Source organism: Stegastes partitus, unplaced genomic scaffold (genome assembly GCF_000690725.1).
Source record: "Stegastes partitus isolate 25-593 unplaced genomic scaffold, Stegastes_partitus-1.0.2 Scaffold1300, whole genome shotgun sequence".
Taxonomy (NCBI): Eukaryota; Metazoa; Chordata; class Actinopteri; family Pomacentridae; genus Stegastes; species Stegastes partitus.
Genome location: NW_007579031.1, coordinates 1 through 13259, shown reverse-complemented (window position 1 = coordinate 13259; position 13259 = coordinate 1). Strand labels below are relative to the sequence as shown.

Genomic DNA, 13259 nt, shown 5'->3' with positions numbered 1-13259 from the left:
ATGGCTCACTCGTCAGACCCGTCCCGCAGGGAGAAGCACCCCGGGACCCAGGGGTCACACACGGCTACTCGCAACCTCCTACGGAAGAAGGAGCAGCGCCGGCGTGGAATCCGATCCTCCTCACCCATGGGTCGGGTCATCCTCATCAACTCTCCCGTGGACGGTAAGGAGCAGCTGGATCGCCTGCTGCTGGGACGCAAATTAATCTGCAGTCTGTTGTAGATTAAACACTGAAGAAGACGGATGAATGAGTTTGATGTCTTGGTTGTAATTCAGTTAAGTTCAAGCACAACATCTTACACTGAAGCCTGCAGCCATCAAAAAAAAAAGACTTAAACACCTGAGACAATTCCAGCATTAATAATTAATGGAGTACGTATTTAAAATGAATACAATAGCAGATTCAAGTCAAAGGTTGTTCAGTCAATTTAATACATTTATACCACACGGGAAAATAAGACAAATCAGTTACTGTAAATTTCCTACTGATGGTAGTTAGCTTTTCTTATTTATCTTTTGCATCTTTTTGGACGAGTAGCAACTGTAAAAAGAAGCACATAAAACACACCAGACCTTATAGACCGAAGCTTAAGACATTTAACCTCGAAGATGCTTGAGACACAAATCCCAACATTAAAACGAATCACTCTGTGCTCCTCCTCAAGCTGCTGCTCGGGCTGCAACTCATAATCATTTTCTCAATAGTCTGGTTTTCACAAAGCCCAAGATGTCGTCCTTAAATGTCTTGTTTTGTCCACAACCCAAATATGTTCAGTTTATAGAGGAGGAAAGAAACCAGACTATATTCACATTAAAGAAGGTTTGAATTTAAATAGTTTAGCCTTTTTTTGTTGTTGCTCGAACTAGTCAATTTAGTTTTCCAGCTGACAACTATTCAGTTACTCTATTAAACGTTGCAGCTCTCGGTTAAAAAGGGACTCTTAAAATGTTCAGACTCATCCCCCAATAGACCATTTTCAGCTCCAGAAATAACAATATTTATTAATAATCATTTATCCAATATGCTATAGATCAGTTGGAATTAGTCGCTGTAGGTAACTAATGATTATTTCCATTGCTGATTATTCTGTTGATTGTTTTTGTTGTTCGATTAATTATTTGTTTCGTCTATAAAATGGTGAAAAATGTCCGTTGTTGTTCCCCAAAGGCCAAGATGACAAAACCCAAAGACAAACCCGAAAGAAAATCAGTTTCCTGTCATAGAGGAAGAAAGAAACCAGAAAATATTCACATCTGAGATGCTGGAATCTTAGATGTTTACGGTTTCCTTCCTCTAGCACAACATCTATAACCTTTGCATGTTGTAGGCTCCTTACTTAATGACTTTTTTTGTTTGTTTGTTGACACATCGCCTGTATTTTCAGGTGGAGACGACAGCGAGGACCTTCATACGATCACCGTGGACAAGAGTGTCGACGGCAAACTCGGCTTCAGTGTCCGCGGAGGCTCAGAACATGGACTCAGCATCTTTGTCAGCAAGGTGGAGGACAACAGCACGGCAGGTAAGTATGGAAAATAACATCACAGCTGCTGTTTGTGACCACAGTGTAGTATTTATCCAGTATTTGTGTGTTTGTGTCCAGAGGATGCAGGCCTGCTTGTAGGAGACAAGCTGGTGGAGGTGAACGGCATCAGCCTGGAGAGCATCACCATGAGCAGCGCCGTGAAGGTCCTGACGGGCAACAACCGGCTCCGGATGGTGGTGAGGCGAGTCGGCAAAGTCCCCGGCATCCGCTACTCCAAGGAGAAGACCACCTGGTGATGAAGGAACACTCCTGTTGATGTTTATTCATTGTCTACATCATTGATAACAGCTTTAAGATGCTGAGTGCTGTTCATTTCTCAGGGTGGACCTGATACACAGGCGGATGGTGGTGGAGGAGAGCGGTCGGACGCCTTCGGAGGCCAGCTCAGGCAGCGCCCTCCGAAGGATCGTCCACCTTTACACCACCTCGGACGACTACTGCCTGGGCTTCAACATCCGCGGGGGGAAGGAGTTCGGTCTGGGCATCTACGTCTCCAAGTAGGTACATCTGCCAAAGTTTACACAGGATTACAAAAAAGAGAAATAAATACAAAAACCTCCCTAGATTGAAGTTTGCTCCACTTGATGATCTCCTCAAAATTGTAACATACTGCTGCTTCCTCTATGTTTTCTAGGTATTTTCTTTGTTGTTGTTTTTTTTTGCCCAACACACTAAAAACATCTAATCATAAACACTTTTTCACGAAGGCTGCAGAAAATGTTTTCATTCAAGATTCAGTTTGTTAAATGCTTATGTAGTTCAAGCAGCGAAATCCTAACGGACTCTTCCACAAGGCTGTGCAACAACAATGAGATGTGATGAAAACATTCGTTACAATTGAAGGAACAAAATAATGACTTTTTAAAAATATTATTATTTAATCTGTGGATCATTTTTCTAATGAATCATTTACAGTATAAACTTGCAAAAGTACTAAAATACACCATTTTGAATTGCTCGGAGTCTTGCTCTTTGTATTAACTGTCCTAAAGATATTCAATTTACAGCAATATACAAACACTGTTTGGAGTAATGCATTACTCAGTTGCACAGTTGCTCATCAGTTACAGCTACTTTTATTTTCCCTGCTACTTTGTGCCACTTTGACTCTGTGATTCAGCTTTTTAGCTAAAATTTCTTCACTGAAGCATTTTTGCCTTTTTCCTTCTTAATATTTTTTTTGATAACTTTACTTTGACTGTGTTTATGTACATTTGTAGGAGGAATTTAGAAATTTTACACATCCTAAACTGTGATAATCAATAATAATAAAATTTTCTTGCCACCGTTAATATGGAAAGCAGTTATTTTATTATTATTATAATGCCTTAAAAAACAACAGAGACACCCAAACTGGCAGCTAAAGGCTTGATATCCTGAAAAGTGAGCGAATATTTGGTAGTCGTAGTCATGACTGATGTAGATTTTTTTAAAATAGCTTTAAAAAGTTTAAAAATTTTTTATTTTTGTCATTAAGATTGTAAGTCTGAGTTGCTCTTTTACAATTTGTTGGTGCTAGTCTTTGACACATCCCAGGATGTTATCATAAAAAGAACAATTTTCCACTTTGCATTTATTATGTGGAAGATAGTTTATATTTATGTTGTTTTCTTTTTCATTTTTAACAGTGGCTAAAATCTAGAAAATTAAAAAAAAAAAATCTGGTAGTTCTGATCATGGGTGATGTAGAATAAAGTACATTGCTCTGTTACAGTAGAAAAAAAATACTGTTTTTATCTTTAAGGACCACTGAGTAACTGAGGTTTAAAGAGCAAAGATTCTCATGTAAGGTTGTATATTGTTGACTGGCAGCGTGGAAACAGATGATTGTTAGTGAATGATGCAAAACTAATGCACAAGTAGAGAAACAAATATACTTCTTCATGAAGTAAGTAGGTGAAGTAATGCATTACTTTTTGATGGGTATTGACTTAAACTCTGTACACGACAAAAAAGTGCTTTATAAACTAAACCAGTAAATGGTTTCACCTCTAAATCTCCCCTCTCGTCGCCTCAGACTGGATCCAGGCGGTCTGGCTGAGCAAAACGGAATAAAGATGGGGGACCAGATCCTGGCTGCCAACGGAGTGAGCTTCGAGGACATCAGCCACAGCAGTGCAGTGGAGGTGCTGAAGAGCCACACTCACATCATGCTGACCATCAAGGTGAGAATGGTGGCGTGATGCAGGTACTGATAATTCTGTCTGTCAAATATTGCCTGGTTTTGTAGTTGTCGGGTTTATAAAATAGTGAAAAATGTCGATCACTGTTTCCCAAATAGCCTCAGATGTCTTGTTTTGTCCACAACCCAGAAGATATTCAGTTTACTGTCACCGAGGAAGAAAGAAAACAGAAAACATGAACATTTAACAAGCTGCAGGCAGAATTTTAACCTTTTTTTTGTTAATCAAACTGATCAAAATACTTGTCGATTGATGTGATAGTCATAAAAATAAATAAATGAAGTATTCTATTCTAATTACTTATCAGATAATCTATTAATCATTGAAGTTTTGGTGCAGAATGCAGTAACTGTTAAATGCAAGTCCTGAAAGAGTTCTTTTTAAAATCCTGTGCACAAAAGCGTAAATTAAACAAATTCACTAGTGTCTATGTTACTGTAAATGCACAGCCCACTGCTAATTCTACATTATAACATGACAGTGATGCATTTTGTTCATTTTAAGCGTCATATTTAAAAGAGACTGAATGTTTCTGAGTGTTTTTCAGTGATCAATATCTTCAGCTGTAACAGGGGGATGTAGAGGAATTAAATCTAGAGAGAAATCTAAGAATTTTGTTCAGAAATGTTTTGTGTTTTATATTAAAACTGTCACAGATGTAGCAGAAATAAATACAGGGAGCAGTTGAGGACATCTGTGCAGAAATGAAGCTGTCATGAATGTAGTTTTTTAAAAATTAAAAACTAACATTTCAGCCTGTCGGAGCACAGTGTTCAAACAAACTGCTTATTACTTGTTTGCAAAATGAGAAATAACCCAAAGTCATCAAGAAAGTAATTTGATGTGATATAAAACCAACAAAAGCACCAGGATTCAAATTCAAATGTTAAAGGGGTGCGTTTTGCACAGTTTGTTAACAAGACCTTCGTCTAATCACACTTTGTTAGCAGAATTAAAGTCGTCTCAGCTGAATGTGGGTATGTTTGGTGTTGGATTCGGTGTGAACGTTGAGCCGAAGAGGCTGTATCGCGTTCCATAATGACTCTTTGTTATTAGAAAGCATGTCGGCTCTTTCATTACCGCCGCGGTTAGATGACCTGACATGCGTTAACTCTCTGACCTGTTGAATACCTTTCATCTTGAATTCTCACACACGCACGACAAACCAAACGCAAACCACGCGAGTCGCTACGCGGCGGACGACGACGACGACGGCGGTGTGTGTGGCAGGGCCGACAGCTGGCATGCAGTCGTAATATTCCTCGCTCACTTTACTTGTCGGAGCTTGGGTTTCGCGCTGTGAAAAATAGCCAGGCCGTGTGCATTATTCACCAGGCGGCCGGGATCAGGTGCTGATCAAAGCATAGAGGCCTGCGTTTTGTGCAAGTTTTGTTTTGGGATCTTTTGCTTATGCAACGTGGAAATCGAAAGTTAGAAAGCAGCCCCGACTGTCAGAGGTTACTGGAAAGTCGAGAAGGGCAATGTGTTTATCTTTTGAGCAGGATGAGGAAGTGGTGCGTGTTTTTGGATCTGTGTGCGGTTCTAGAGTTACTCTTTATCAAATATAGCGATCCTATAAAAGTTTCAGCATCTCTACTGTATCTCATTTGCATATCTGCGGCCATGTCTTCACAGGAAGCAGGACGATACCCTGCCTATAAGGAGATGGTGGCAGAATATAGGTGGCTCAATAAATGTACGTATGTTTTAGAGAAGCTGCAATCCTGTTTCCTTATCAGTCAATCTATGACGAACACAAGATACTCAGTGATGTGTTTAGGTAAGAGTTGCTTCGTTTTCTCCCTCAGTGGCAAACGGTGTTCAGAAATCTTCCTCCCAGGGTTCAGACTCCAACTCATCAGCCTCCTCGCTGTCCTCGGGGACGCCGGTCAGCTCTCTGAGCGGCTTATCGCAGGTCATGTTCCCTCCCAGCCTCCCGTTTGGTTCAGACATGGTGGACGTCTGCATCTCCACCGAGGACCAGAGGTCAGGGTCGGCTCATTTGTTTTAAGTTTTTATTTTTTTTAACCACATTTAGGTCAATCATCTTAAGCTGACATGCACTTCTTTAATCCGATGGCATCTGAACACATAAAAGTCGTGATGGGAAGATTCCTGTTACACTTTCAACATGGCTCAAGTCTCATTAGCCGATCGGTATGCACAACTCACTGACTCTGAGGTGTGTAAAACGATTTAGGAAGGGCATTTTCCATATTTAACCACCAATACTTGTCCAAAAACAAAAAAAGCAAAAGACAGTTTGCTGCTAAAATCGTAAAACACGTTTCTCATTTACTTTGTGCTACGATTTCACATCTATTACAAACTGAAATGTCCACAAAAATCAAAGTTTACTGCAGTTAAGACAGAGACCAACACCTCAGATTAATGAAACTCATCAAACTTTACCAGGCGCTGAAGTTTAGTTTGTTGCTTCCAGCTGTTTGTAAGAGTTTTTCCTCTGAGTTTATCAAATACCTGCAGCAGCAAACAGCAGCAGGATTCATATGAGCTTCTACCAAACAGTGGTGCACGTAGAACAATATAAGTGATTGCAATAATTACTCAGCTGCAGATAAATCATTTGTTACATGCAGGATATTTTTATTTTACTGTTGGTAAACTCGCAGTTAGTTTATCATCAAGTGTGGACAGAATTTTCAGTGTTTAGGAAATCATAAGTAAACCAGGCTATTGGTTATTTGGACAGTGTGATAAGCTTGCTCTTAGTTTAAATTTAGTCTTTGTTTACCGGTGCATTATTATGTCGTATGTATTAACTGATGTACTGTCCAATCCTTCACTGTCATGTTTGAATGAAGCCGTGAACAACATTAATGGAAATGAGAAGTGCATGTGAATGAAAGAATACGTCCCCTTACTAGATCGATGAAGCCATCACTGTTGCGTATCACGTATCTGAAAAGAAATGCGCTAACAAATACTGGAAGTAACAACACAATATTTTATAGAACGTATAGATGCACGATTAATCCAATTTTGTTTACAATCATGCTTTTGATTTCTCACAATTAAATAAACATTATCAACTTGACATTTAACATGCTTTGCTCATAGAATTAGATCATGAAGGTGAAATAACTTGTGTTAGCGTGTATGAATTTGAGAGTAAAGCACCTTATTTTACTCTCTTTAAAGTAATTTTTTGTTAAACATCCGTCTAACTTGACGCGCTGCAGTAGCTGAGCAGAGAATTGACACTTCTCTATGGACAGCTGCCCAGCTAGCATCGACCTAAGGTTGTGTGAGGCATTTAAGGAACATTAGTAAATTCTGGCACCTATTTATAAGCAGATGTTCAGTGATGTTTTAGGTAGGATTTTATTTATGTTTTGCCTCCAGCAGATGCACTAAATTCAGGTGAAGCAGAAACTTATTTAAAGTCTTATTCTGAAACAGAGATTTGTACATTAGCAGGAATGTTCGCAACATTGAAATGTGAAAGTGCAGTAAAATATGTTGTCCCTTAAATCATTAAATAGTCTTGATAAATAATCCTGCTCCCAGTGTTGATGAAAATAATCAGGATTATCATTCTGGCCATAATTGTGGAGCCCTGATAGAACATTTTACTTGCTCTGTGTTACTTTTGGGATGGTTTCATTGCTCTACAGAGACGCAAAGAAAACAGATGTGCAGTCTAGACTCGAGGTGATTGTGGGAGTTTTTTCTGTGCAGGTCCGAGTCGGAGCGAACTGAAACCGCCATCCAGACGGACCTTCCCTCTCAGAGGACGGCCGCAGACACGACTCGCAGCCTCGGACCGACAACTCTGCTCAAAGACACGGTGATTCGCGGAGAGGACGGCGACGGGAGGAAAGAGTCGACCAAGACGGCGGTGCTTCTGGCTCTCAGCAGGCCGAGCCGACCCATCAGCAGGTCGCAGAGCCAAGTCACAGTGGCAGGTGAGCCATGAACGCACAAGAAAGTTCATGATAGGGCGGGATGGTTAAATCGTATAACTGACCGGCTGCTGCTGTTACGTCATAGAGATCAAGCAGAAGAAGGAGAAGAAGCAGAAAGGGAAGGACCCGGAGGAGAAGAGCACCCTGCAGCGCTCCAAGACCTTCGTTAACCTGCTGTTCAAAGGAGGACGCAAGAGAGACACCTCCAGAGGACGCTCCAAGTCTCCGTCTGTGGAAAAGGCTGGCAAAGGTAGCTTCAGTTTTCACCCTAAACTGCACTAAAGATGTTGTTTTAGTGAACAGGTGATTAGGTGGCTTTCTATGTGACGTGTAAATATGAAGACGCTGGCTGCTGTTGGGATAAATTCACGCAAAACTGTGTAAACAAAATGTAATTCACTGAAGGTGAGACAAAACTTCTATTTAAAACTTCCAATTCAGTTTTATGGACAGAATTTTGTTGGAAAAACCTCATGCAATATTTCATTATCCTGATTCAAATGACACGTACCAAATCAGATGTTGTGGGTTTTCTGCGGAAAATATATATTTTGGTCTTATATTATTAATTATTCTTGGCAGCAGGTACATAAGATTTTGCAATAAACGTTTTGTTTGGACATTCTGTTTAAACTACAGTCCTTTTATCTTGTGATGGGCAAATAAGGCTACCAATAATATTAGCTGTCTATTTTATATACACCTAAATAGAAAAGTCGATACTAGAAAGGGGTTAAGACCAGAAATACCCACAGAAGATGATTGGATTGACAGTATTTAAGATTGAAAGAGTCAGTAATGAGTAAAGAGTGTTCGTCTAAAGAGCTTGAAGTAAAAACGTCATTTTCTCAAGTGGTATTAAAGCAGTGTTTTTAAAAGTGTTTTCTCATGTCCATCTCAGAACTTTAATCTTGACTCAAATAGTAGAGCTTGGCAAAGAGAAACAAAAAAGGTGCAAAATATATGTATAAATATGTATAAAATATCGTGTGATACAGCCTAAACTTTCTGACTTTTTTTTCTTTAAATGCCAATCAATGAAATCTAAAATCTAAACCTGAAATTTCACAGATAACATTTTACATTTTCATAGTAAAGTTTCAGGTAAATCAGAGATGGTGGAGCAGAAGGCCCCTGATGATTTATGATGTACAGATTTGTCAGGTTTGGCAACATTGCTAAATGAGCTTGTGTCAGCGTTTCTGTGACTGTTTCTTGTTGCTGGGCGCTGCTGTGATGCTGATGTGTTGTTGCCATGGTAATTGTTGAAGCAGAACAGGACGGTCACAGAGGTCAGACATCACCTACTAACTTTATGTTTCTTTCACTTTTATTCTACACAGTCAATGTTCAATCCACTTCATGGGATTTACTGATAATAATAAATGGGAAAAAAAAGTTGACCCCAAACAAACACAAAGATCTTTAAAGTCTGTATTCTGGCCAAATCTGCTCCTATTGCTGTAAAAGAACATTGATTCTACTTTGTGGTGTTTTCAGAGGGACGACGTGCCGGTGCGATGCCAAATTCAGAGATGCTGGGAGTGGTGGAGGACATGGCCCGCAGGCTGCTGACGGAGGAGGAGGTGGCCGAAGTGATGAAGACGTGCCGACGGGTAGGAAGCTTTGTCTTAACCTTATTCCTCACTTTTCAGCTCTAAATTTACACAATTAATTAGGCCGACTTCATTAAATACAAACTACACTGATCTGCTGTTTTGACTCTCGCAGTACGTAGCAGAACGCTCAGTGGAGAACCTGATACGCCACCTGCTGGTTGTTCTGGACCGACCGGAAAAGTTGCTGCTGCTGAGAGAAGTCAGGTAAAGAGGAGTCGAATCCATCCATCCATTATCTATACACCGTTTAATCCTCACTAGTGTCATGGGGGGGCTGGAGCCTATCCCAGCCGACTTAGGGTGAAGGTAGGGGACACCCTGGACAGGTCACCAGTCTATCACAGGGCTACACTTATAGACAGACAACCAAGCACACTCACATTCACACCTACGGACAATTTAGAATCACCAATTAACCTCAGCATGTTTCTGGACTTGTGGGAGGAAGCCGGAGAACCCAGAGAGAACCCACGCTGCACAGGGAGAACATGCAAACTCCACGCAGAAAGATTCCAGTGCCCCCACCGGGACACGAACCGGCAACCTTGTTGCTGCGAGGCAACAGTGCTAGCCAACTGCGCCACCCTGCAGCCCCGAGGAGTCGAATATGTAAAGAAAAACCATTGGCTTTTTTTTCTCCAAATCCTGCTTTAATACAGCTACTAATGCTGTGATTAATATTTAGGTAAACTGTGATCAATGTAGTCCACATTAGCTTGAATTTGCAGCTCAAATACACACAGAGATGCACATTCACTCTAAGGGCTTTCTTCATGCCTCCACATAATAAATAAACTGTGCTCCACATCTTTCGGCACGTAAATCCATGCAGAGAAACAATGGTGTTACAAATGCTGCCAGAAGGGGCTTAAGGATTTGTGCAGGATAATCAGCTGAAATCCAAATGTTTCACAATGACACGCCGGCAACTAATTACATTTTTTCTTTTCTTGTCATGTCGTCTTGTTTCTCAGAATGCTGCTTCCTCCTTCTGATCTGAGTCTTTTCAATAACATGGTGACTGCGATCGAAGTGGAAGCCTACGACATCCTCAAGTACCGATCAAGTGCGTGCAACAGTTAGAAAAAATACAGATTTTTCTCAGCTGCTTTTGCACAATTGCATAAGTGTTATTTCACTTCTTAAAGCCACGGCTCGTTTTTTTTGACATGATGTAGATTTCAAGATTTTCAGAAAATGTGCCTTTGTATTATAAATAATGTTTAATGCAACTCAGAAATGTATGGAATACGATAAGATGAGATAACTTGATCTACATGTTACAGCAGCTGGATGCAAATGAGCCATTAAAGGAGCAGGACAAGAATTACAATAAGGCTAAAAATAAAGAAATAATAAAGACAATGTGCAGCTTTCACATGTACTGATGAGGCATGGTGAATTTACACATGGATAGTAATGCTCTCTTCTGTAAAATGCAGTTATTTCATACTTTTTTACCATTTTCCTCTCGTCTCTGCTTTGAAGTTCGAACTCCTCCTCTTCGTTCTCCCACTTCTGGTCGAGCACCCAAACGGCGCCTCATCACCCCCATCCCAGGTCGGGACGCTCACTACGATAATATTTAAATGTGTTTCAATGTGAATTTATTACTATTTTTGTCTTGGGTTCTCTCAGGTTTTCTCTTCCTAAGGCTGACTGTTTGTTAGTCCTTAAAATGTTGTTTTGATGTTTGGAAATTGTTTTCTTGCTTCTAAATATAGACATAAGTTAGATAGCATGTGCTGAGGGAGGGATTGTCAATATGGAAGCCAATTTTTTGCAAAGAAAAGGGCCTGATAAACATAAAAATACTCAAGTCAAGTCAAACCTGTGATATATTCAGACATTATAGTTATTGAGTATGTCAAAAACAGAAGATATATACAGATTCTATTTTATATTTTCCTGGCAAAAGTGGGCTTCCATACTTCCCACTCTGTACTAAAACCTTTCAAACTACATTTTGAGCATGAAAATGTTACATTTGTCTTCCCTCCAGATTACAGAGGAGGCTTTGAGCTCCACAGTGCCGAGGAGGTGGAGAAAGAGAGCCACCTGCTGGAGGAGCTGGAGAAACTGAGCGTGACAGGGCAGCGGGGCTCCAGGGAGAGACCCCAGACCTCCAGGTCCTTCACGCCTCTGCTGGACATACCGGTGGACGGATACAACACAGAGTCCAGAGACCTCAGACCTCCCGCTGCCAGTCCGATGCTCCCCAACTGGCTGCTGGCTCGCAGCAGCGACTCCCGGCCTCCTCTTAGGACAGATATCGGAACGATTCGCTCCGTCCACTTCGACGAGGTTTCACTGCACTCCACTTCAGATACGAACTCAGAAAGGGGACGCCCCCAGTTCAGAAACGGTCACTCTCAAGGCAAAAAAGAGAAAAGCAGCGACAGGAGTAAAGACTCTGTGTTTACGCTGCAGAGCGCCGCTCGCAGGAGTCGGCCCTTGTTGTCGCAGGTGTTTGGCTCAAGCTCTGGTAAGCAGGTGGGAAGTGAACAGATGAACGGCCATCAGACCGCTTCTGAGAGCAACGGCACCGAGCCTGAACCGGAGTACGAGCTCCAAACCGTCAGCATCTCCAAGACCAAGCAGTCTCTGGGTAAGTAGGTTTCATCAGGTCGGATTTAATGTGTGAGCAGACAAAACGTTTACGTCGAAACCAGGTTTGCTTTTCTAAACTTTTTCTGCTTCTTCTTTCACGAGTGCATCTCAAAGAATTAGAATATTTTGAAAAATGTATTTTTTTTTAATTCCTAAAAAGGCTTCCGTATATATACTCTATATTCATTACACGTAAATGAATGCACTTCGATGCAGCACGTTGCCTACAGCCAGCCTTTTCAGCAATTTAAAGAGAAAACTTTCAAGTCAGCAGTTTTCTCCATGATTGTGGTTTTGTGTACTGAATTAGACAAAGAGCTGCACGGTATTTATACCAACTGAATAGTAATTTACTCAAAGTCAAAATGAAATATTCAGATAATTGCCATTTTAAAGTTTTTTTTTTTTTTTTTGAAGCTGTAGGTCATAATTATCTAACTTAAAAAAGCAAAATGCTTATGACATTTTACTTGATGTGTGTACGAGTCTAGAATCTATTTATATATATTCAATTTTCACATTCACATTTTCTAAAAAACGGATGAAAAATGCTTTTATAATATTCAAATTTTTTTGGATGCGCATAATTTTTCAGTGTTTTAAAATTACAAGATTTTTCCGATGCCAACTTGAAGCTTTCATGACAGAATAACGCTGCACAGCATCAGTGTGCATTTGGTCTTGTCTGTTTGTAGGTAGGTGAACTATGTACTGCTTTCCATAACTTGGTTGTTAGTAAAAATCACTGCCAGAGAAACATGTGGTGCTGCAGGGACACAAATCTGAAATACACGACTGACTTCTGTTGTCGTGATGCTGCAGGCATCAGTATTTCTGGCGGGATGGAGTCGAAGGTTCAGCCGGTGGTGAAGATCGAGAAGATCTTTCCTGGAGGAGCTGCCTCCACCTGTGAAGTACTCAAGGTAACATGTCAGCGGTTTATGCAGGACCCAGGTTTAAGCTAAGACTTTAAATACCTTTTAAATACTTAACAGAACCCAATTTTATTATCCTCTTCCATTATCGTACTGTTTGTAGTGTGATGGAAGACCAATGATGACAGGATGGACTGCAGTAGTTTCACATTTTTGTGTGTTTCAGCAGTACACAACAATAACTTTTGACAATATAATTAAATTTATCATTGCAAGTCGCACCCAATAACTTATTAAGTTTTTTTAATTTTTTGTATTTAACATTTCTTTAAGTTGGCAAGTTTTTGCCAAAACCAACTTTTGGAAAATATCAGTTGATGATATCAGCAGTAAAAGATGGCGCTAGGTGGCTTTTAGTTTATAGTAGTATAACTGATCCTGACAACTCACAATCAGGTTCGAAACAATTTTATAATCAACATTCCTGCAAGCAAGT

At 40.4% G+C, this 13259-nt stretch overlaps 1 protein-coding gene across 1 annotated transcript; it reads left to right on the top strand.

The window, feature by feature from the left end:
* On the top strand, positions 1-12811 carry LOC103369528 (PDZ domain-containing protein 7-like; the record flags this gene model as incomplete). The annotated part of the gene is made up of 15 exons (XM_008298267.1): positions 1-163; positions 1386-1523; positions 1605-1779; positions 1868-2044; positions 3565-3712; positions 5366-5426; positions 5539-5716; positions 7433-7659; positions 7745-7909; positions 9160-9275; positions 9391-9482; positions 10253-10344; positions 10767-10838; positions 11281-11886; positions 12711-12811. Coding segments are annotated over exons 1-15 (2511 nt in total), but the record flags the coding sequence as incomplete, so codon positions are not given.
* Between the last annotated feature and the right edge of the window lie 448 nt (positions 12812-13259).